Below are 25,973 nucleotides of genomic sequence, written 5' to 3'. Positions count from 1 at the left end.
TCAATTAAATTGTAATTCTTTACAAATTGGTAGCCATCTTGATAGTTTTTTCAACTACTGCTAGTAATAGAGTATCAGAAAGGATCTCTTCATAAACTGAGAACCAAATTATTTGGAATAATTGCTTTTTCTAGCATTAGCTGATTTTTAAATAAAGTTTATCCACTACAGACTCCCTTTATCAAGCAGTTTTCTATTAAATGAAAAAAAAAATCTATTTCATTCTTCTTCTAGGACTGGTTTTAAGCAAAATCTTTTAAAGCTTTATGTAAAGCTGTAGAATTATGTTGATTTCTCTGAATTTTGATTGGTTTCTTTAAACCTTAAGATAATTCCAGACCTGCAGTGTTTAATTATGAAATATAAAGATTCCTAGGAAAACATGGTACAGATTTAGGTAAGAGAAAAAAAATTTCCAAGGTTCTGCAAAATCTTCAGAAATGTCATTCTTATAGCCTTTGCAAGTCATGATGTAAGTAATAGAGGATCATTAATGTGCAAAAAACAATTACAGATCTATATACCTTGGCATAGTGTAAATGTTTTTTATATTAGACTCTGTGGTTTATAAATATTAGACTCTGTGGTTTATCTGTGGCTACAGTAAAAACAATACATGAAATTATTTTCAAAGATACCAAATGTCCTATGAGGGGCGTGGGGGGAAGCAATCAGAAAATTTGCCTTGGCAAGAGATTCCAAGTGTACTGACTGCTGGTTGATGCTGCTTGTTTTAGGTTTCTATCCTAATTTTGAATACAGATTGATTAAGTAGTTGTTAGTGTGTATAGGCTGACCTGATAATTACAAAAACTAATTAGGTAGCTTCGTGCTCAGGTGGGAGTGAGTCACGGCGTGTCAGTATTTTCAGGTAATAAAAATGAAGCCCCGTGTCAAGAAGAACAGATGCAAAAGCAAGAGGATAAATGAAAGAGTAACAAGTCTCTAAGACCAGATGGCATATATCTAAGATTCAGAAAGTGTTTAAGAATGAAGCAGCTGAACTGCTGTCAAAAATAGACACTCTCATTAAATTTAGTTACTATGCTAGAAAAGTAGAGCAAATGTACCTAAGTAAAAAACAGGTTGCAGAAGGAGCCCTGCAGTTAATGATCCATCATTATATCCCTGAAACTAGAAAATTTGTTGGGAAAAAGGCATTAACCTACCTCAATGAACATGGTAAGACCAAAACTAACAGAGCTTCTGTTTTCAAAAAAAGAGTTCTTTCTTGATTAAGATATTGGTCTTGTATGTCTGTACAGGTCTTCTGGCATTACTAATAAAAAACTAATTCTTCACTGCTGCCCTCTGACAGCTTATAGGTACCTCCTGATTAGATGCCAGGTTTAAAAATTTTGTGGATGGGCTAGGAGCAAAGAGTTGTCTCTAATGATGGGTTTGGGTGGCTTGGCAGAAAATATTGTACACTTGGGAGTGCTTGAGGGCAGCTGCTACAAAGAAAAAAGAGGATAGAGTATTTTTTGTCAATGGGCTGAATGTGAGAAAAAGAGTCTTCTGTCGTCGATAAATTCTGTATTTGAAGTATTTTACATGTCGATGTGAACATTTGTATGGGACTAGGTATCTTCTGAAAAGTTACCACGAGGATGTGTCTCAGTTTATGTAGGTTCAAAAAGGACCCATGCTGTACATTTCTGCCAGCTTATTCAATGTCCTGGGAGCTAAAAGGTTCTCATGATTTTGCATCAGTCTTCTGTTTTCTTTGGGGATGTGGCATCTGGGGTCATTAAAGACCAAAGTTGGGCTACAGATCTCACCACCTGCTGCACGAAGTCATTCAGGCCAAATACGTAAATCTCACCCAAACAGATTATGTATCTAATCTTTGTGTCAGGTTCTCAAATAATATCACATTGGAATACACCTTTTATCAAAAGCTGTGGTGAGCCTGGGTTGGATTTCCCCTATGGGTTAGTTTGGACTGAAAGTCTAGTAAGTTCAAGTCTGTACAAGAAAATGAAGTCATTTCTGCAGTCTAGCCCATGTGCAAGTATGTACTTACATTTTTAAGAGAATTATGCCGTTATAACACAAGGAGACTCATAAAATGGCACCATTCCTTCTGCTCAATTTTGATGTCTCATTGTTTCCTGAGAGGCAGTGGAGCAGGCTCAAAAGGCTCTGATGTTAATACAGCCACTATCCCTGTAACAGCAGAACTGCTGGAACTTTTTTTTTATCTGATCAGCATGTTTCAGTATGTCCTATTTCAATATCTGTTAATTTTGAATTCCTTATCTGTTAAGTTGCATGTATAATGCAATAGTCTGTTTAATAACAACACATCGACATCTATGAAGTGTCAATCAAAAGATACAGTCAATATTATTATCATATGTTCGAAATCCTTATTTCGTAGAGAAAATATCTGTACTGGATAAAATGTTATAAGATACATGAAAAACAAACAGTCCAGACAAAAGCTGACCATCTAAGTACTCAGCTAAGACATTCTACATACTTTATTAACATCAGTCTCAGAATAGGGTTTTTCCCGTGATTTGGGTGAAGATGCTGTGGACTCAGAGCAAAATCACAAGTTGCTTCTTACCCTCAGAAGCTGCATTACTAGAAAGACTATTGGGTACCTTTTCAAACTTTTTGCAGTCTCACCAGTACTCGTGTGGCCCTGACCCTAAACAAAGTTGATGAACTACCAAATTTTTACTAGATGAAAGAACAGTTCTTTTGTGTAAAACAAGTCAGTGACTGCAAACAGGAGTGAGACACAGAAAAGCTCTTAGAAAAAAGGAGTAGAGTGAAGTGAAATGGAATATTAAAACATTAACTAATGTTAGTTTCTGACTAATTTTCTCTGTAGAAATGCCTGCACAAGAGATAGCAAAAGGTTGCAAGAGATAGTAGTAATGTGCTACCAAAAAGCAATGTGGGTAATCAAAGAATTTAATACCTCAGTTTTTATGAGTGTCTGTGCAGGAGTAGTTATTGGGGGAAACAAAATGTAACCGTAGGTGGAATGGCCCAGACAGGTCTGACAGCTCTTGGCAGACTCCACTTGCTAACTTATCAGTTTGTAACATTAGGATATGCAGTATTAAGGTGTGTGGGATTCAGAGCTTCTTGTCCAGATAAGGTAACTTATTTTCTGAAAGCAATACAGTAAGCCAGACATGAGAGATTCCCTGTGCTTAGGGTCATCAACAGAGTAGTTGATACTTGTATTAAATTTCAGACTTCATGCCACAGATATTCACAACATGATACCACATTGTTGACCAATCGTACCACAGGGAACATTACTAGCCAATTTTTACCTCAGCCATCCTAATCTTGCACCCTTAGATCTTCCTAATGTGAGCTTCACACTGCTTGTATGTTGACACAATGTACCAACTCACGTTTCTCTGCTACTCAGCCAAAAAGATTATTTATATTGCATTTTATTTGAATATTTATATTGCTTTTTATTTGATGCTGACAGTCTGATCAGTCTATGCAGCAACGAGCCTATTGGAAACAGCTTCTATAGAAGGAGAGGAGGAGACACAAAAGTAAGCAGGAGATGATCACAAGAAAACAACAGGAGTTTTGTACTTGGAAAAGAAGCATTTGCAGCTTCTTCCCTAAACAATGGGTTTGGGGCAACAGTGAAACAGCAAGAGTCGGGAAGCCTTGTGTGATTATATGGTGAGAGCCCTCTGGAAACTCAGCACTTCTCTCTGCATATCCCTGTCAGTGTCATCTCAGACTATAAGGGTTTGTTCTTTTCAGGACAACAAAAGAAAAAAAATTTATAAGATAACAAAACCCCTGAATCTGTTGAAGATCTGTTCCTACATGTCCAAGATTCTTGGGTTTCAAAAGTAACTGTCTCTTTCAAGGTATCTCAGTTTAGAAAGTAGATGGACTAGGACAGAAAGAACCAAAGTAAACAAGTAAGTTCTTTGTTGGAGGATGGTTTCTTCCCTCTGTGCTCTTGGCCTTGTGGCATTGGGTCAAGAGATCTGTTGTTTCTACAGTATTCCTATTATATTTTCTTCTTTACTACAGCGTGATTGTCAACCTGCAAGAAATTTAGAGTTGTAGGCTTATTAGAAAGTCAAGGATTATTGTAATTTATTTTAGAAGCACACTTTATGCATATGGTTTCTAAATCAATCTCTCCTGTTATGTTATTTTAAAAATACTCACAGCATCCAAGTATACCTAGAGGAAGGGCAGTTTGGCACACAGTGCAATATTGTTTCATAAGATATTTTAAAAGTAGTATGGTCACAAGTACCATTGCCACAAGTGCCCATTGATACTTGAAGTTTATCTAAAGTTGCAGTTAAATGTCCTTGTATGTCAGTGGGATGTGCACATGCTTGGTACCATGAAAAAAATAGTGGACTTTCCCCAGAAGAACTTTACATGGCACTGAGCAGAAAGGAGTGGTAGGAAAATAGACTGGGGAGACTTCTAACTCTATTGCAGGTTCTGATGTGGAATGGAGTGAAAGAAATAACAAGTATTTTATATAAAGCACTCATCTCTGCACAGAAAAATGAAATAATAAGTGGCATCTTGTGATTTATTGAGCACAAGTGAAATAGAAAGGCCGTAAGAGAGAAATAAAATCTGTGTGTGCTCTCTGACAGTAGTCTGCAAAATCTGGTGTGACAGTGAATTTCGTATCTTTGCATTTCCTTCTTCCCTAGATTATAGGAACGCTTGATTTTCATATATATAGTAGATTGAGTCTTCTTATTGTAAATGTTGCTATAGCTTCAAAGTTAAATGTGTGAATATACAAGGAGGTGAGATGCCTGTAAGGAAGGAAGAGAATTAGTGCTACGTTAGCAGAAAACTGAAGAGAAGAATATGAGAAGGAGGCAGGTGAAGAAGGTATGAGAGGAGATGGAGTGCACAATGTAAAATTGTAATGCTGGGGCTAGTCATTGATAAGTTGTGTCTTTTGACAAATTCTGGTGGTATATCCTGAATAATTTTTTGTATTTAAGCAATGAGACTTTGCAGTGCATGTTCAACTTTACTGTTGGCTAAAGGTGATTCAAGAAAAGTGCTGTGGTAAGCCTGCTAGAGAGTAATGTGAGTATGAGGGGAAATCAAATTTAGGGGTTTTTTTTCCCTGTTAACTTGTTCCAGAAGGTGGCAGTTCAGCATAGTTAGGAGGTGGTCGGGAGGAAGGTTGTTAAGATCTTGAGGAGCAATAACCAAGTGTGCTTGCATTAAGGAGTACTGACATTCCTGGCTGTAGTGTTGCCAAGAAATGTGTTAATTATGAATAAACAAAATAACTGCCTGATCATAGAACCATATAAGAAATTTCATATATAAATGCTGAGCATTTTAAAAAGTTAAGTATCTCACCTTTATCTATATGGAATATTGAACTACAAAAGCATATGCTTATAAAAATTGGAGGTGGAACAAAAGCCACAGCTTTGGCTGAGAAGCAAAGCAGCTCCATCAGTGAGATTCCACCCTTTTCATGGGATGCCTGCTGTGTCTTCACTCTTTTCCTTTGCACCATCCCATACATAGGCAAGTGAAGAGGAGGCAGAGCACAGCAGGTGCCAGCTCACCTGTCAAGGAGGCTTCCTACGCTAGTGGGAAGCTGTAAGCAGCACTGGCTGCTAGTCAGGCTCAGAAGATATCCGTGATGTACTGAAAAGAAACTGCACCTATGGCTGTGTCGGGCTTGGGTCAAGACTCTTGATCAGCCCGTGGGAACAAGAGACATTCAGACACTATTTAACATTATTTGTTTTGAGTAACACTTTCTGCTTGCTGTCAGAGTTGGCATGGAAACTGAATCAGCACTCGTTTTTAAAAGAATAGTCCATTCAGAGTGAGGTTAGTCATCAGTGGGCTTACCAGAGGCTCAGGCTGCAGCTGCAGCCTTAAACCTTGCTCATGAAAGGATAGAATCCTCAAAATGGTAATAGTCATACTACCCCAACCTTTACTGGGCGTCTTTTGAGAAATGGTATAATCTTATTTGCATTTGGGTGGTGATGGGTTTTTTTAAAGAGGGAAGAGTTAATTATCTGAAATCCACAACACAACTTTCTTATTTCAAGAAGATGCCGTCTGTTTTTATGGATCAGTTGAATTTAAAGAGTTAACACAATTCCTATATGATGCTTGTAACATTGTGGTGGAAAGTGGCATAATTCTTAAAAGGCTCTAAGCTTAGCATTAGGCGTCTGTGAATAGTCAAGATGGAAGCCTACACAGCATGCAGAAATTGGCATTTTTAATTACTTTGCCTCTATTGATGATGAAGAAGATCAAGATATGCTTATTTCTATTCTATTTTATTCCCACACACAAGGGGAGAAGCAAAGAAACAGCTGCTGGTTTTCTGTACCAGTGAGGCTGAGAAAATACTGATAGATAAATTGCTGTTCAGTGGCATTTCATAAAGCCATGTCACCTGCTGTGCCATCCTGTTCTCAGATGCAAAATGATAAATGTATATATAAATTTGAAAAGTTTCATTTCATCTATAACCTTTGCCTCCTGGCTTTTTGTATCGTCAGAATACAGACCATCCATGTCTTCTGCATTGACACAGGAACTGTTTACACAAACTATTTACATTCAATACTATAGTGCTGTTACCAAATTGATGAGGACACTGATTTCTTTTTCCTTTGTGTTTATCAAGCAGATAATTTAAGTGAAGCCCTGAAGAAGCTGAAGATAACATCCACTGACAGCACAGCCGATAGCTTGGAGGGATGCTTGGACTGTCTGCTTCAAGCTCTGGCACAAAACAGTAAGTTGTATGGGCCTTTCAAATTTTAAATCATATGACATCAGTGAATTAAAATGTGGCAGAAAGACTGACTCAAGCAGTAGGCTGCTAAATTGGCTCTGTTGAGTTTTGGGGGTTTTTAACCCATATGTCTGTAATGTTCCAGTAGCAACAAGGACAGTGACAGGTAAATACCTGAATATTTGGAACAGCTGTAGTCCATTCCTTTCTCCACAATGAAGTAGAACACTTACTTTTTTAATTAATCATTCAAGAAAAAAAGAACAGAGATGGAGAAATAAGCCTCATAAGATGGGGAAAAGGATAAGGGAGCTGCTTGCTAATTCTGGTTGAAAGAGCGTAGTTTTCTATTTGTCATGTATTTCTCTTCACACTTCTCATCACAGATTTCTTAATTCCAGGAGTTTCAATTAGCAGAACTAGGCTGTATATACAAAGACAGTCCAAGTTTGATATGTAGTATGTAGCAAAAATAACATCAGATTGGAACAAGATATCATTTTCGCCAAAAACTTTAGAATACTTGTCCCCACTCCCAGTAGACAGAAAAGTAAGGTTAATGAAAATGACAATTTGCAAGACTTTTTCAATTTTAACTTTCTTAGTGCTTCAGATTGTGGGAGAAGAAAAATATGTGTACAGTTTCAGGTTGAAAAACTTCTCAGGATAGGTGCATGCCATGATTAAAACATTTTTTTTTAAAAAAAAGAGTCAGTCCTCTAAAAATATCAATGCACTCAAAAGTACAAACTATTGATAAGTCTTGTTTTTTTTCACATGATGGTATTCTACAAATCAAAGCTTCTTGAATTAGTTGGTGTAAAATACTTCATGAGGATTTTTGCAACTGAATATAAGCACCATCCAGATCAAGTCAAAAATGGATTATAACAGTGTCTGCATTTAATAGTAGTCCATTTTTAATTCTCACTGTTTTAGAAGGACATTATCAGCCAGAAAGTAATAAAATCTTTAAGGTTTAGATCAATCATTTTTTGAAGGTTCTGGATATATTTATAAGGTATATCCAATACTTTAAGCCAACCTCCAATTGGATTTACTTCCACTACTTTTAAGCCTAATACTTAAACAATAAGTACTAAAAAGAAGATCGTATGAAAAGATGAGAAGTGACAACTTACTCGTGTAAATAACAGAGTTTGCTGTTTTGCCTATGAAGGTCATATAGCTGTGTCAGAGAACAAGTCTGGCAGATGCAAAATAATTTTACTAATATACAGCAAACTTACTGATGCTTCCTTGCAACCAGACTCTTCTGTCTCAGTCTAAAGGCTTTGCTCTTCTTTCCAAAATATTTTTTCTTCTAGATTTGTAGCTGCCAGATCAGACAAACAGATTATTAGGATTTTGACCTCTCTCTTTGGGGTAGTTCTAGAAAATTTATTCTCTCCATAATTTCCCATGCTCTTTGTGCGTAAGTCAGTGACATGGCTATGGCCCTGCTGAGCTGCCCTATGATACACATCTCCATATATTTGCATTTGCCCAAGATTGAGGGCAACTGAAATAAAGCACTGAAAATTAGATAGGTCAGATAGGAGAGGTTTTTTTTAAACAGCTTGCTGGTAATTTAGGAACCAGTATATCAATTCTGTTGATTCAAGGGAACTGGACACTTCCATACCTAAGTTTTGCCAAGTCTCTTTGGACAATGGGCTTCAGTTATCAAGGCTGTCTGATGATTTGGGAACAGACTTCTGGCTTGAGATAATTTTATGAGAACAGCAGTATGTTCAAAGGACTTCAGAGATTGAGGTAAATTACACATAATAGATTGATTCAACAGCTAGATACAGAATCAGCTTTCTAAACATTTTCTCACAGCTCTCATCCATCCAGTTAACCATCTTAATATGGATTTGGCTGATTGATTTTTAATGATAGTCTATATTATCACATATACAATACCTAGTTATGAGATACACACTGAACCTCTGTGTCTGTGTATAAATTATTACAGAATAATAATGATGAAATCAAATTGTTTATATTAAAGTACATGTTAATTGTTATGCAGAAATCATTTAAATAATATTTTGCAAAGTTATTCTGCTCTTGTTCAGTATATTTCCATGTATGATTAAATGTGTATGATTAAATTAATGTGTATACATTTATATTCTACTTCAGTAAATCATCATATTAATGTGAGAGAAACAAGCCATTCAAGGAATAGTTTATTTTAAGATAATTTTATAGAACTGTGATTTTGTTGGGAGTTCATGGTAGTATTGTTAATCGCAGAAGTTAAAGTTTTATTCACTGCTTTAAGACTTGGAGGTAAAAATATGTTATCTTATATAAAATTTAGTACAATACTGATATGCTAATGTAGCCCACTCCCCATCTACTGCCAGCCAAAATCAGTAGTTAAACCCAATGATACTACAACAAATTGAGATTTTCAGTAAAGGACAACTTCAGTTTTGCATATTGCATGTACACATGAAAGTTTTAGTGACCATTACAGCACTATCTATTGGTATCTGCGTGCAGCATAGGTTTGTGGCTGCTGCAGAATGTTAAATTCCCCAGTTTCTAAGAATACAGTGAAAATTATAGTTCCATTTACTTTGCATACAATCTTTATGTTTTCATTACGCTAAAACATTACTTTCTTCTCATATTTTCTACTGTATAGAAAGAGAACACAAAGTTACGATGAATACCATAACTTTTCATTTCTTTCTATGTAATCTGCTGTATTTTCTTTTGTTTTTCACTCTCCTTCTCAAAACTGATCTGTTGATAATCCTAGACAGGTGTAATGCCCTGGAACATGATACCTCCTGCCTGACTTTAGGAGTTATTCTGCCATTTGTCGCAGCAGTCAAATTAAGGTGCATGCACACACACATATGCTATACTACAGAAGGGTGAGTCAAATACTCAGCTGAATGTGATAACTGCTGGTAAATATTTGGCAAGCCAAATTCAAATTGTTTTAACTACAGTTTGTCTAGGAGAAACTTGCATAGCTCTTCACATCTGAGACCTGGGTCTGAAAATCCTGCACAGATGGTTTCCTCAGGAGACATTGTTTTGAAATATATATATTCCTATTTATGCAGATATTTTAGTTCTTGTCTGTCACCAGCACTTCTGTCTGAGGCCAGTCATATATGGTCTAGCTTGTGGCACTAGAGAAAACTGAGGGGTTTTTTTTGAAGATGAAAGAGTCAACAATGACAGAGGAATGAGACATAAATATGCATTAGAAATGCTTTAGAATAATGACATACCTCATTTTGTGCGGAGTTCCTTCAGCATTCCCAGTGAAGTTAACTAGCATTCCTGGGGACTTGGCAGCCATAAAGTTGCAGTAACATAAATCAAGATTCACAGGTAAGCTAAGAGCTGCTTTCACCTCCATGAATCTACCTCATTTGAGTAAACTGAGATTCTGTCCACCTTGCTTCTGAAAGAAAAAACACAAATATTTGATCTCTGTCCCCCTGCAAGCACTCACCATCTGCTAAACTTCCTATAATTCAAATTGTTAAGGAAAGGCTGAGGTACATATTCCATAAGCATTGTTAACAGCACAAAACCGAGCCAGCCATGCACTAAATGAATTACTGGCTTATATTCAATCAAGAGGTGAAAGTCATGTATTGCATGTGTTTTCTTTTAACAACTATCCATTAAAACACGTTACTCCTTTGTCTGCTCCATATAATCTGGATTAGTTCTATACAGGCATGGATTGATCTGTTATTGTCTAGAAAGAATTTTGCTGATCTGGAAGCAGACTGTTTACAGTGACATGGAGTGTGGAATGATCATAACAAACAAAAAAGGCAAAAACCTCCTCAAAAGTATGAGTAAGACATGTGCTGAAGAAAATTAATTTGAAAGATCATATGCTTACATTTCTGGAATAAAGTAATTAAAGTATAATTGCTTTATTCTGTATCTTGCACCCAAGGAAAATATGGGTACGTACTACTATTGGAAATTTGGAACACTTGGTTAATTTTCTTGCATAAGGAATTACGGGAGTAAACAATACTGGCCATTATATTCAGTCAGCATATACAAATTTAGACTTGTTAAGAGCCATTTCATAAATATATGCCTATCAAAAAAGTGCATTTATCCTAAGATCTCTAAATAAATGTCCACAAGAAAGGACTGCCTGAGAGAAGGAAAGCAAAAAGGAAATAGGAAAGAGGTTTTCTTTTTAAACAGCAGGCTCTCTGGGACATAATTATTACAACAAAAAAAAGTTACTGCTAGTCCAGACATGCTGTGTTTCAGATACAAGAAGTTACAGCAGTCATAAATAACACAGTTTGGATAAATGAGATATCTGAAAAATCTGCTGAGAATGTTATTTTTGGCTCTGCTGTACTCAGCATAAGAGGCTGAAAATGCCCACTAATCCCAGCTTTCAGCACCTGGCTCTGAAAATGTCTGACATGTAGCTGAAGTGGAAAGGCTGGCACATGGATTTGAAATATTTTTTAGATACACTTTTTAGAAGATTAAGAATATGAGTTTACATGTTTGTCTGAAAAAATGGTTAAGCAAAATCACAGCAATAAAGATAAGCTTACGTGAAAGGACAAGGCCTCAGTTTTGAAAAGGATTTAGAAACATTGGAAATATTTGAAATAATGCACTTTACCTTAAAAATGTGGCTGACTAAGATGCCTTATTGTTGAGCTTTGCTGATACCTGGTAACTCAAGGAACCATCACATGACACATGAAGATTTTTAATTCATGCTTGAAACTGGAATTCAATGCTTGAAACTGGAAATCTCAGCAATATTCAAAGGCTACTTCTAATGGCTTAGAAGCCATTTTTCTTGCCATAATGCACACAGTTTCATAATAGTATTTTGCTTTTTCCCACAATGTATATGCTGGAGCCATGCTTTGTTTAGAATATACTGGCTGTGTTGTGTCAGGGAAAGTAACATTGTTACAAATTACCTGAGCAATTTCTAGTAAGCTTTTGCCATCACTTCCTGCTGTTCCAGCCTGTAGGGACCATGGGCTTATCTCTCCTACCTAAAGCTTCTTGTTCAGGTTTTTTTCTTGGGAGTCACCAGTGGGTTTTCTGAAATGGGTTTGTTCCTGTTTGATGGCATCCCAGAGGGGGATGTGTTAGCATCTGGAGTGCTTAAGAAAATCTTGGATATCTGGAGACACAGCAGATTTCTCACATTCCTTTGGCAGTAGTGAAACTTCTCATTGAACGCCGTAAAACTTTGGTAGGCACCTGCTCTAACAGGCATCTAGTTTTTTCTCTTTAATTATTTTGGTGAATTTCCAGTTCCCACAACCATGTGTTTACACAGAGGTTATATTTCAGTTGGAAATTCATTTTATTCTGTTCTTCATAGCTGTGGCTTCCATATGTTGTTGAATTTAGTTAGTACTTGTGCTTCCTATACTTGATGTGCGTTTTTCTGATCTTCACTGGCCATAGAAAATGGAACAATTTCTCTACTGGAGCGGAAAAATCACGAGGAATTGAGAATTTTGTGATTCTGTAATTCAGGGCTCAACTAAAAAACCCCTGAAATTTTAAAATTTATTATTCTTGCTATTAATATCTTTGATTTGTAAAAGAAAAAAGCAAGATGTACCTATTTTTATCTATCTACCTATTTTTTTTTTACATTCTTGATCATTCTGAGTATGCACTCTTATTTATTCATTGAAGTCTCAGGTAGGCAGCTGTCAACTTACCTTGTAACACTAGGTGCCATCTGATTTCAGTGAAGCCTTGTACCTCTTTAGTACACAGAGGATTAAGAAACAGTTATTTCATCTTTTGTTTCCACAGCCCTCTCACATTAGCATGAAAATATCTATCCTCCTGCTCCAAACATAGAAAAAATTAAGTTGTAGAACTTTTTTTCATAGCAGAGTTATTCCAAGTCACAAACAACTAAAATCGCTTTCATTTTTTTCCTATTGGCTGAATATCTTAAGCTTTCTCCAACCGCTTTTGTGGAACGGAGCATGGGAAAAAAGCTCCACATTTCAGAGCATGCTCAAGCAAACATACTCTTAAACATCAGCACACTAATCTTTCTCTGTTTTGAAGAAATTGTATGAACAGAATAAGAGTAAAATGATGCAACTGTTGTTTCATGCAGATTGTAGCCAATGAACAATTCTTTCCTGATTGTGAATGCTTGCACAGCATTAAGGCTTAAAACAATAACTGTCTATAGGCCCTATTCTGACCACAGTTGTTCTGTATAAATAAAAAAAGAGCTTTCAGCATCCCTGCAGATTTAGCACACTTTAAATGTAAGCTGTGACAAGGCAGTGCATAAGCACATCAGGAGAGCTTAGCACAACCAAGGGGGTAGGCAGTGGTACTAATTGGATTAGTGGCCTTAAAACAACTGATAACTAGTAGAATTAAGTTCACTGACAAATAGCATTTCCCTGCTTTCTTATTCCTCTTTGATCTTTAGCATCTCCCTTTCTTCTTAATAGCAGTCTCCCTTCCAGGAGGATTTTTCTTCCTCCTTGAGTGTGCCCTCCAGTGATCCGTGGTCTCCCAGCTGTGATCTTGGAAGGAGAAGGAGGCCACCCGGTGCCTTAAGTTTTAGCTTCCATATTTTTCAGATTCTGTGCTATCTTGGTGTGTAACTGAACTTCATGTTAAGTGTTGGTATGTTATCTTCACAGGATAAGTAGACAAAACAATCCTTTTCCAGCCTGAGAACCAAGGTGAGACGTTGCAAGCCTCAAGCCCAAAAAGCATAAACAACAATGAATTGAAGAGACTGAGCAGGATGTCATGACCTTACCCTTCATGACCTGAAGCTGTAATTGGACAATTAACCCCAATATGCAAATGGACCAAAACTTACAGAAGTGTGGGACCTTGTGATCAGTCATCTTGTTTTGTGACCATTTTGGGCCCATCTTGGGTGTACCCCTGGCTGGGCTCTTGTACTGCCCAAGGTGTATCCTTTAAGGCCTTTTAATAAACACCTACTTTATTCTTTAACTCTGTCCAGCCTCTGCTCCACATCAGCCTCTCTAGCCATCACGCCCATGGATGTATACTCAGACCCAGCAGGCACGGACCTGCATATACTAGTCCTGACATATAAATATCTCAGCTTGAACATTCAAACAAGCAACAGACATTTGTGGTGTTATCCATGAAGAGGAAATATGCAGATGAGAGCTACAACATCCTCCTCCAATAAGATAAAAACTAAACAGTGTCATTGCTAACTGTCTCCTGAAATTTATAGTACTCTGCTGAGATTGAAGTATTCTTTAGGTAGATGGTGTCCTTAGCCTATGACAAAGATTTTAGGACTTTATTATTATTCATGGTTTGTCTTGGAAACTATAAAAATATTAAGAGCAGCACTAAGGCATCACAGTACCTTGTAGAACTTGTTTTCTTTACGTATTGAAGACATGAACTAGTGTCTGTTAAGCTACTACTAAACCTTGATTCAGCATCTTTGGAATTCAGTGGAGTGGGCATAATGCATTTAATGTCTATTCAAACCAAGGGAGGGAGAGGGAGTAGAAATGAAAAAGGAAGAAATGAAACTAAATGGATGAGTAACAAGGAATACAGTGGAACATAAGATTTTTAATTTAGAGGAAGAAGAGAAATGACAGAAGGGGGAAACAGATATAAAGATAAAATTTTGGGGAAAAAAAAAACAAACAAAAAAACCCCAAACAAAAACAAGCTAAATGCATGTACCTGAGTGGCTGGTAGGAAGCAGTCAAACCAAAACCCCGTATCTCAGACCAGCAAGAATTTCTAGTTTGCTTCTGACACAGATAATCTCTTGTAACAGAGGCAGGGGTTTAAATTTAATTGGGTCAGTTCAGCCAATCACCCATTATTCTTACCTGCAAAGACTTCTAGTCAAATGCCCTGCTAAAAGTTGGGGATCCTGATGACTATTTTTTAAGAGGGAGTTTTGGTTCAAATACTATGTTATAAAGTGTTCCTTCTTTTTGCTGAAGAAGGATGTCTGTTGCATTTTAGCTCGTGGACTGTTGACTTGTCATGATATTGTACACACATAATCCAGAAATGTTTCCTCATTAAGAGCTGTATAGAATATACTTTTACAGTATAACTATACTAAATCAAGGTGACTGCTTTTTATTGGACTGTCTCCCAGTAAACTGGCTTACCCTAATGATACTGAATGGTAATCACTGCTGCTTAGTGGGATTATATTTTACATAAATTCCCCTTAATAGTGATGTATTTAGTTAGTGCCAGATAGTTAAATGTTTATCCAGGTGTTAAATTCCAAGTGCTATTCATTGAATACACAATGTGCCAAATAAAGATTAACTATTATATTTTTTTTCTTTGCAGAAAGCATCAGTGAATAGCAGTTCCAGATAATAGAATTGACACATCTTTTTTTTTAGATTGCCTCTGTATTGCATTTTCAAAAGGCAGGCCTTTTCTTCTGCTTCTATATTGCATTTCAAAAATGCAGAGGAAAACGCCTACCTTTTACAAAAAAAAAATTATATTTAGAGATCATGTAATTCACAATTTCAGATCTGCAGATTCATTCTTAGCTTTGCCCCAGTCCCTTATAATTTAAAAATGTGATCTTTTTAAGATTAGGTTTTCTTTAAGCTACTCTTTAAGCACAGCTCACTAAAAATACCAGCAGATTAAAAAATTCCTGTATGTCTGGATGTACTCTTTCAATAAGCAAAGGGCGGAATTTCACAGCAGGCATTTCAGCTCACTTAAGAGCACTCTTAAGAGATTGCTTAAAAGGAACCTGAAACATTTCCTGCATATAAAACAATCAGCTTTCAAATTTGATTTGATGGTAATAAACTAAATCAAATTTGGAGAAAGGATTTTACTCCATAGGACCAGAATTTGTTATACATTTTGAAGAGCTAAAGCATGAGAATACCCTTTACCCTGGGACCTGTACTATGTTCAGTCAGTACAAGTAAGAGAGGAGGCAGGGGAAAATGTCCACAGAAGCCAAATACAAAACATGAAGATGTGAGTGTATGACATTTGTACTAAGATGCCAGACAACAAACTTGGCAGCTGAGGCACTGACATCAAACTCTTTCAGCAGCCTTGCTACTGAAGTGGTTACATCCTGGAGAGGGTGAGTCAGAAAGGGGGAACAGCTCGGATAAATCTACCAGCTACATGCCAGGGCTTGATACTGGATGCAGTTCAGGAGCTCAGGGGTGCCAAGCTGCCTAACTCTAATATTCTGCCTTGTGCTGTGACCTATTAATGGACGTATATGTGCATTTCTCTTCATTGAAGGCAAAGATGTCACATATTTTTTACTTCATTGGTACCTACAACAGGCTATTCAACGGGTAGAATCTCATCCTGAAATTCACTTTTATCCTTTGGATGTGGCTTTTGGAGAATTTAATCATCGGGACTCATGCAGCTAGTTGATTGATAAATCTGTCTCTCCATCTGTCCTTCCTTCCTTGTTAGAGCTGAGATTTTAATTACAAACATCTGTGTACTGTCTCTTTCTTCGTTAAAAATAGGAAGTGAAGTTGCCCTGTAGCTGCTGACAGAGACAAAACAGAGCAAACACCATGATGGAAACATTTGTACAGCTAAGGGAGAATCCTCCCTCCTTGCCTAATAGGTGTCTAATTTCAAGGATAAGTGAACAGGCAGATTTTGGGGATTTCCCCATGTGAGGAGGAGCATGCCAAAAAGAAATCAAATTTCTACAGTTATTTTAATACATTTATTATTATTATTGTTGTTATTATTATTATTATTATTATTATTATTATTATTATTATTATTATTATTATTATATTCCTTTTTCCCTGTTTAATTGATAATTGGAACAGATTCTTTGGTTAAGGTTTGTTAAGCAAAACCTTCTTATCAGAGGTGCATTCTTTGTTTTATGAGAGCATATCATTTGTTTTTCTGAGCTTCTTTACAATTCACTTTTTATGCTTTTGTAGCCAGACTAAAATCTTCATTTAGTGGTTTGAAAAATAAAATGGGAGGCTGTGGAGAGGGGGACAATGTTTCTTGAGGGAGGCTGTATATGGAGAGAGCATCAGTGCTTACGCTTGGTCACATGAACCTTCTTACTGTCGTGGTTAGGAACATGTGCCAGATCAAAAGATATCCCTTGTTCCCTTCATTTTCTTCCCTTCTGCCTTCTGAAAGAGCAGATGGAAGGTTCCTTTTATGATATATGTGGTTCATGATTATTTATTCATGTGTTCATCTTTCTCTTTCTGATGAGAGTACATGTAGGAGGAACATTATCAAGCCAAGGTAAATTTCTGCAGTAGTTCCAGTAGGCTTATAAAACATCTTTGCAGCTAGAAAGACTTGCATTTTTCAAAAGACTACATGGCAAACACAGTTTGCTTAAAGAGGACCCTCACGAAGCTGTTTATTCATAATTCTGTGGTGTGAAGCTCCACAACATGGGAATTATTGCAGTGCTAGCCACCATGACTGTATGGGTTACTAATAAAAGTGTAACTTAGACTCACTGTTCATAGGGGATAAGGAATGGTGAGTCTACAGCTTTCTTCTGCTAGCAAGGCATGACTGAGAGACATGCTTGCCTTTCCCTTCCCCCTTTCTGCCTTTTATTTCACTTGAAGGTGTACAAAATAATACAGAGAGGAGAGAAGAGTGAATAGAGGGAAGTGAAATTTCAGAGGAAAGAGAGCTGAGAGGGAAAAGAGTGTAGAATTTTAATTTGAAACACATTAGATTTTTTCCTATGATTTCTGCTACTTAATTAACCAGTCTGATAGCCATGGTGCTCAGCTCTTCAGCTCTGATCTGTGGCATTAAAGATTTTCCTGCCCACACCCTTAACTATTCTGACTTCAGGCTCTGCAAAAACCACAAAAAGCAAGCATATTGACATTTTAATCACTTAGCTGTGACATCAATAAGATTTTGACACTACGTGATCTAACATACCCTTTGTCTTGATATCGAGTGATACAAGGAGGCATCTAAAGCAGCAGGCTTAACCTTAGAGGGTTTTCCCCTCCAATTATGCTGTGTTAGACTGTGTGCAAAAGGGCTGCTTTTAATGCAGCATTATTACAGTCCTACAGTTTCTTTGCTTTGAGACGGGACAGCTCTAGGTGTGGGCTGGTGTAAGCAGACTGAAAATCAGCCTTTAAAAAAAGCATTTGAAATCACAGATACATCACAGATAGCAAAAGGATTATGAGGTGTGGCACCCTAATGTCAGGCTATCTACATTTCTAGGTTTCTTTCAGGCACAATTTAATGGATTTTAAAGGGGATGCAGTTCTGCTAAAGGATTGTTGGCTGTGATTTCCTTTTTGGCCAGTATAGAAACACAGGAGGAGAATATGTGGTAGAGATTTGCCTAGGTCTTTCTTGCTCCTGGAGAATTTTTTTCGCATTACATGCTCCAACTACAATTGAGATAGCAATTTAAAAGATGAGAGCTGAAATATGTTTCCAAAATAGTTTACCCTCTAATAATTTACTAGGAAGCCCAGAATGAAACTAGCATGCAGAAGATTGATATCCTTAATAAATAATACCTCTTTAGTGCATACACACAAAGAGACAGGAAGCCAGGTGGGCTTTCTCCAGCCTCTGAAGAGAAAAAATAATGGCAAGAGTTGAGGGTTGCCTATGCTGAAGCCACTAGCAGTTTCTAATTCTCAGCAAAGCTGCCTTATTTCTCCTAGAGCCAGGCAGTGATAGGGGTACCAGCCATGTGGCAGCATTGATGTGTGGTCTCCCAGTCTCAGGTTCTGCAGAATCAAAAACAACTGATGGTTTTTACAATCATAGTGAAAATACTTGCTACATAAACATGACAATCTACTATCCGCTCCAAAGAATAACACCGCACACACTTCCCTTCATTTTTGTTCCCGTGTCCCTGGATGTTTCATGTATTTGTACAGGACAGGTGTTGTGTGAAGCTGAGCACAAAGGAGAGTTACACACAAGACTGTTGGCTCATGTTTTGTAAGTGAAGCAATTGTCCCATTTGGGTACTATAAGAAATGCTTATATACCTACAGCTGTGCTGAAATCGTCTTCAAGACCTCCAGCTTGGTATTCTCTTCTACAGACATGCATTTTAACACTTAGTACCTGAACTGAGTGTACAGTTGGCTCAGCAGACAAGCAAAGGGTGGTTGAAGATCTTTGTTTAGACTTCACAGGGCAGCCCTGTGCGTTATTTGCCAGTTAAGTCTTCCTCCTTTAAAAGAATATAAAAAATACTGAGCAAAAATGCTATATTTAACAAGGCAATTTTAGGTTTATAAATAAGACATCTTGTTCCAATTAAAATACCCATCCTTGTTTAAGCATTTCAAAACTCCAGAAAGATTGGTTTCCTGTAACAAAAATATCTGCTAATAACATGTGACTTGAGAAATTAATTTGTATATTGCAGCACATTCCTTTTTTCCCCAGCTTCTTTATTAGAACTTTAATATGATGAACACAGAATGCCTGGAAAAAATGGATTTTTTTGCAGATACTAAACAGAGTAATGTACATGAGGATGGAAGAGTAATTTTCCTGGCACATTCTCTTAAGATGCCTTATATGGAGGATCTACTATAAACTACTTGCAAAGATTTAGTGTCATACTGTCATCTCTCTATTTTGAAACTGAATTAATTTGTATATTACACCAAGTGTAAATTGTATGTGTTCTGCAGAGGAAGAGCAGTGCTTACTTAGACTTGGAGTAGACAAACTAAAGCGCCCTGTAGCATTTTTTACACCTAAGGCAATTCCTGGCAAAAATGCCTCGGAGAGCACTGTGGGCTGATAGTAGTAATTCTTCTGCCTGATGCCAGAGTAATGTGCTTTTCCTCAAAATAATGATGCTTGAGCACTCACCCAGGGTAGAGGTGGAGTGTTCTGCACTCACTGCTAGTCTAATTAATCTGTCTTCCCTCTTTTATGACTAGCAAAAGTTTGACATTGATACCCAACTGACTAACAAGAAATATGGGATTTTGGTTTGAAGGGATGAGTGAGTATATGCAGGTGTGCCTCCTCTACTGCTTCAGAGTAGGAATAAGTCACTGGTCAGTTTTCATCTGTGTGAACCCAGGTAACTGATTTCCCAGTTTCTGAGAGGTCTGTTAGCACTGTGCTTTTATGGTGCTCACTTGCTTTTCTTAATAAAATAAATCAGGGTGTATCTGCTGCACACAACTTGCCTGGAGAAGCATTTAATTTTATTTTCCCACTTCTTGCAGGATATATTTAATTCTATTTATGTAATTTATGCTTTGCACAGTAATGAGTCCATCAAACTACAGACCAAAAAAAATAGGACTGGATACTGTATATCTCAGCAGCGTGACAGGATAAAATGCATTAATGTCTCCTGCCTACTAATACACATTCACACATATCCATATTTTGCATTTTGAATTCTGTACTTCGAGTTTTAAACTTAAGGGAGAAAGAAGCTCTTCCTTAACAGACATCTAAGATGTCTGGACTAGTCCTTAGTCCTTATATGATTTTCTCTAAATTCAGACTTTCATTTTGCATGCCTATATCCATTGGAAAATATTGCTACTAAGTATATGCTATATGTCAGAGTTTTTAAAAGCTTTCAAATAAGCCATAAGCTTCTCTACATTATATCTTCTGAGAGGTTTTTTTCAGTGTATTTCAAAAATTGCAGTTAACTAGATTGCAAACAGGTTAATAATAATTAGCACTTATATTATGCATGAGATGCTGAGATTACTCTTTGCTGATGCCTAAATCTGTTTGTATCAGATGTCATCGCTGACATACTGTAGCTGAGTGGTCCTAGCCAAACACCAACATCCCAAATTGGAATTATATACAGAAATGGGAGGCGTAACTGCAGTCCAGACTTGAAGTTCTCTGTTTTCAGTCTGTTTTCTGTCATGTAGACATAACCAACTCTCAGACACTGAAGCACGTACATACTTTGTGCGAGCCACAAAACCTATAGGAGTCACCTCTGCCAGGCTTGTGCTGGCTTCTGTTCAGGGGCAGCTTGAGTGGATCTCTCCCACCCTTGGAGGCAGCAGAGTGGTCCTGGGGTGGCCACAAATCAAATTCAATTGCAGCCCTGAGAGGGAGGAAAGGAAGGAAGAAGAGAAGAGAGAGGGTGGTATGTTATCAAGTTACAGGTAAAGCACAGCCAAAGACTGGTTGCAAACTGCATTCAGATGGATATGTTTTGCTTTGCAAAAGTCATCAATTGGAGCATCTCACAGTAAACTCTGAAGAATGCAAATGACTTCCCTTACAAAAGGCTTAAGAAGTCATGCTGCTTTCTAAAATGATAGATGCCATCTAGTTGTACTGTGCGTCACACTAATATTCATCTCAAATAGGCCATTTTTAAAAGTGTTAGCAAAATATGTCATAGCATCCAGTAGCTTGTCTTTAACTGCAGTTGAATCGAAGTTGGTTTTCAGTTTGTTACAGAGCATTGCTGTTGGCCAGCAATGTTAGGTGGGCCACTGTTAGAGAGCAGCTGCACAATTCCTCTCACTACATACAGAAAGGGGAAAGCTTTTGTCACAAATCTTTGGTATCTACTGCAGGAAATCAGTGTTTTTCCCTTTCCCTTCTACTGAGTCTATACTGGAGCCGTTCAGTAACAGAGTAACATAGAAGATATTTTAGTGAGTGTAATAGGAGTCTACAACCAGGATCATCTTATCTCTCCCTCTTCTCCATTTCTGGTTCCTACACTGCATTAAGCTGTACCCTAAACTGTAAGAACTTTTCCCATCATTCCTTGAACATTTCCAATAATTCATCTCTTCAAAGTCTCATTCCTTGACTTTTACATAATACCTTTACCTGCTGCATATCACTTTATGACCTTTACTCTTACAGTCTCTCCAGTATTTTCCCCATGTAAGCATGAGTATGTATCTGCATGTACTTACATAGCAGTCACCTTATAAAGGTCAATTGATTAGAAATGGCAAAGTATTAAGTTCTGTGAGTACATCAGATAAAATCAGTATGGAAACTGAACTAACAGCCTCTTATATGGGAAATAATTACTTATTTGAGAAGACTTCCCTTCTGCCTTTCTTTCTGTTCTTCCTCAAAGCAATTTGATCCACAAGTCATTTTTGTGTGATGTGTTTTTCAGATATGGAGACAAGTGAAAAAATCCAGAAAAGTGGAGTTCTTCAGGTGTTCGCGAGTCTGTTGACGCCACAATCTTCCTGCACAGCAAAAGTAGCTAACATCATAGCAGAAGTAGCCAGAAATGGTGAGGTTTTCTACAAGAACTTTTCTGCTGGAACATCTTCAGTTTTTCACCTCACTTGTCAGTATGTTTTACTTCATTTATGTTTTCATTTTATAGATTAGACATCTTTCATGTCCCTCCCCTTCACTCTTTTTGTTTTGTCTAATTTTTTTCTGTATATTTTAATGCAGTCGGAACAGTAGTTGGCTGCTGGAATTTCTCTTGCTTTCATTCTGTTTAGTTTTTAAGACAGTAATGTAATTTATTTGACAGAAATAGCCGACCACTGATGAAATGTATTTTTATATGAAAAGCATGTAGAAAAAGAGACATGCACAATGTGTGCAGCCAGTTATGCATACAGCCCATAGTTATAGCAGTAGCATCTATACAGGTGGTTAAGGGATAGTAGATAATTTTTTTGGTCTGAGATTTGTCCTACGATTATAACCATTATGAGTCTTTGATATCACATTGAAACCAGTTAGTCCTACCTAAAGAGGATTATATGTGTTAGAGTAAGAGTCCAAAGTCCCAAATAAGAATCAGCTCCATTTTGGTATGTATTATATACATACACTATATAATATAACATCAGAGGTAATCAAAAAACTATTTAAGTTTTTCTTAAAAAGGATTATCTTAAAGCTCACCCAATACCTGTGTATCTTGAGCCCAGAAGAATCGCCTCATACCTGCAAGCAGACACTATGGGCAGATTCTGTGATGAAGGTAGAGGACAGTTGTGGCTGACTTTTCTCACTCCTGGACTTGCTGTTGTCACAGATGAAGAGGCACAGATTCCATTTTGGACTCTCCTTCCCCACAGCCCAGAGAGAGAAAAGTAGAACGTTACTCAACTCATGTCCTGGAAGCCTCATCCCTCTCCCTTTGTAAACTCATGCCAATGCCTCTTCACGGAAATGGCTACATTTCTGTTGACTCTTTCACATTCCATTTCCACCTTTTCTGAACAATCACTAACTACAGTTTCTTACTGATACCCCATGGTGATCTCCACCCAGTTTACTGGTTTTAAGACAGAGTTATATATGGTTATTCAGAAACAACACAAATGAGAAGAGAGATATGTTTAGTTTTTAAGTGGTAAAATTAGTTAGCTAAAGAGGCAATAAAATATGTATACATAGAAATTTAAATTTAGAAATGTTTCAGAATGATAGAGATTTAGGCAAATATATAATGGGTTTTTTTCTGTACTTAGTGAATTAGTAATAAGTCTTTTTAGAACCATGTGTCCTCACAGTTGGTCCTTTTAGCTCCTACCCGAGAAGGGAAAATAATAAAATCAATGTTCATGATAAAATCAATGTATTGTTTCTTCAAAGATTCCCTTACAGAGCATTTTAGCCAGTATCTGAAATCACACATGAAATGTCTGAATAGTTTCTAATGTGTCCTTTTTCCTGACAGCTTTTTTTTTTTTATGTACACTCTCAGAAAAGCTGGCATTTTACCTGGTTCGTCATACAAAACAGCTTTTGTCTTTTCCTTAGAGTCATTAGCAGGTGTAACTGGGACCTCTGTCAGCCAAGATTAAAGTGAAGGTATTCAGAAATTATTTAAGGTCCCAGTGCTTTCAAGACTGATATCATCTGGGTATTTCTCATTGGATTCTAACTCCGTTGAAATAGTTGCTTAAGCAGGATAGGAGGAAATATCTCATTTGAATTCTGTTGTTTTCTTTGTTTTATTGCACAAAAATACAAGAGTTTAATGCTTATATAGTATCTGTTTTCAACAAACTTCAGGGCACTTCGAGAAATTTGTGTTATCAACATCCAGTGGCTAGTAGGCACTAAACCCCATTCCCTGAGTGGTTATGCCATGCAGTACTGGCAGAACTTGGAGCAGAGAATGTGATTTTGGGTGTTACTGATACAAGATCATCTTTTCCTTCTGCACTTCTTGTTTTCCTCTTACATTCCCCTCATCTGATCATATGCACACCCATCTGATCACATCAAATCTCTCTATTTGCCTTGGCAGATTTGTCATGATTCATCTTTTCACCTCTTCATGCTCTTGCTGTTTCGCCTCCTCTGCTCACATGACTCTTCCTCCTCCCAGCTTGAGCTCATATTTTTTTCTCCTATTTTAAACACCCAAACATACAAAACTCACTTTAGTCACTCATGTCTTTCCAGCTACAGCTGTTTACCTTTCAATTGTGAGCATCCTGAAGGCTCAGATGAACTTGTCACATGGAGTTTCTCTCTCCACTGTAGACCTTTTAAACCCTCTTCCAAGGTTTTTTGTCTTGTCTTCTTTGCCAGGTGCAGGAATAAGAGAACATCATCTTCAGTCTGTAATACTACAACACAATTACATTTCACTTTCAAAATTTTTCCTTCTTTTGGTTTTTGTTACTCTGTCCTCAGTGGTTCTTCTCCTAACTCCTTAAGTGATTCTTCACTGTTTCCTTCAAAGGATCTGCTTCATTTCTCTCCCAGTTTAGTGGAAAGCTTTTAAAGACTCTCTTCTCAATTGCTTTCTTGTTCTTCTATTACTTCTGTGTAATATCAGCTGCAAAAGTAGTTGTAGTTACCACATCTTTGTTCTTGTTTCACAGATCTATTTTGATACATATGGCACCATTTCTTTTACTTCTTGCTCTTACATGACCTTGATAAATACAAGTTTGCTCAGCAACTGACCAATGATTTTGTTGCTGTAAAAGCTTCCGCTCACTCCAGATGGAGGGAGGTTGGAGGAAGGGTTTCTTACTCCTTTTCACCAAGTGAGGAAGAACCTAAACAAACAGCAGAACAGACTGAGACCTCTCAGTCTTTTGGGAGAGAACAAGTTTCATTTCCTGATACAGACTAGGACAAAAAAATCCACCTGATTTTGATGATGTAGAGACTATGGAAAGTTAGTGGGTGTAAAGGAAAGTGATGCAGGGATAGCTGAGGAACAGGGAAGTTTTAACAGACAATTGAAAGGAAGAGGCTGAGGGGGCAGAGAAGACAGAGGAAGAAACTAAATACATCTAATAAATAAACATTGCAATGAAGTTGAAAGCGGGCAATAAAGAAATATACTTAATGTTACAAGGACATGGTAAGACCAGTTTTAAAGACCAGATGTATCTGATATTTGTTATGTTCATTACAATGGATACTACCACCACCTGTCACACTATACATCTAGCCACAGTTCTAAAATGTTACAGTACCTTGGGAAGGTGGGTTAATTGGGCTCACATCTGTCTCTTCTTGGACCTGTGCAAGTGTACAGATATTGCTGCTTCTTCTGAACTGTGTGTTGATATATCAGCATTATAACATCACATGATAATTGCTTACCTCTGACAATTCTTTAGCTAAAATAACACTGCAGGATCAAGTACAAAAGAGACTAGATTTTGTAGCTACCAAAACATCAAGGAACATTGTAATAGGTGCAACAAATGGAGTATTTGAGAAGATGTACTCATACTTCAAGCATTGTATGAAATCTTTGAGTTACTGGCATGAGGAATTCTGTTGATCCAGAATCAGAAAAAATTTCTCATCTGTTTTTAGGGGGATTATACACCCTGGTTCATTCTCTCATAAATGATTAAGTAACACAAAGGTTAACTGACTCTGAAAGATCCAATATTGTTTAGGATCAGGAAGAGACATAACTTGCCCCTCTACTCAGCCCTGGTGAGGCTGCATCCTGATTAGTATCCAGTGTTGGGCTCCTCTGTACACGAGAGATGTGGAGCTCCTGGAGCAGGTCTAGCAGAAGCTACAAGGGTGAGAGGGAACTGGAGCATCTGTTACAAGGAAAGGCTGAGGGAGCTGGTCTGTTCAGCCTTGAGAAGAGCTGACAGAGAGGGGACCTCCCCAATGTATGAGGAAGAACTTCTTTATTGTACGGGTGACCAAGCACTGCAACAGATTGCCCAGAGGGATTGTGGTGTCTATT

General features: G+C 37.4%; 1 protein-coding gene and 2 long non-coding RNA genes across 9 annotated transcripts in view; 1 reads left to right on the top strand and 2 right to left on the bottom strand.

Annotated features, from left to right (window-relative positions):
• RAP1GDS1 (Rap1 GTPase-GDP dissociation stimulator 1) overlaps positions 1-25,973 on the top strand; it is a 90,663-nt gene that overhangs the window by 25,124 nt on the left and 39,566 nt on the right. For 2 of the 7 annotated variants that reach the window (XM_038135547.1, XM_038135552.1), the window contains exons 2-3: positions 6,662-6,772; positions 21,933-22,055. In XM_038135547.1, the coding sequence (XP_037991475.1) occupies positions 6,662-6,772; positions 21,933-22,055 (234 nt within the window). Of the gene's footprint in view, positions 1-6,661; positions 6,773-21,932; positions 22,117-25,973 lie in introns of those variants that run through there. The other 5 variants (XM_038135548.1, XM_038135551.1, XM_038135549.1 and 2 more) reach the window with 5 other exon arrangements.
• On the bottom strand, positions 572-14,895 carry LOC119700425. The gene is made up of 3 exons (XR_005256762.1): positions 10,036-14,895; positions 8,023-8,108; positions 572-4,048 (listed from the first exon to the last, which is right to left on the bottom strand). It is a non-coding gene; the product is annotated as an uncharacterized LOC119700425 (long non-coding RNA).
• LOC119700426 lies at positions 16,542-24,361 on the bottom strand. The gene is made up of 2 exons (XR_005256763.1): positions 22,730-24,361; positions 16,542-20,888 (listed from the first exon to the last, which is right to left on the bottom strand). It is a non-coding gene; the product is annotated as an uncharacterized LOC119700426 (long non-coding RNA).

This window comes from Motacilla alba, chromosome 4 (assembly GCF_015832195.1).
Source record: "Motacilla alba alba isolate MOTALB_02 chromosome 4, Motacilla_alba_V1.0_pri, whole genome shotgun sequence".
Classification (NCBI taxonomy): domain Eukaryota; kingdom Metazoa; phylum Chordata; class Aves; order Passeriformes; family Motacillidae; genus Motacilla; species Motacilla alba.
This window is presented reverse-complemented; position numbering and strand designations above follow the sequence as displayed.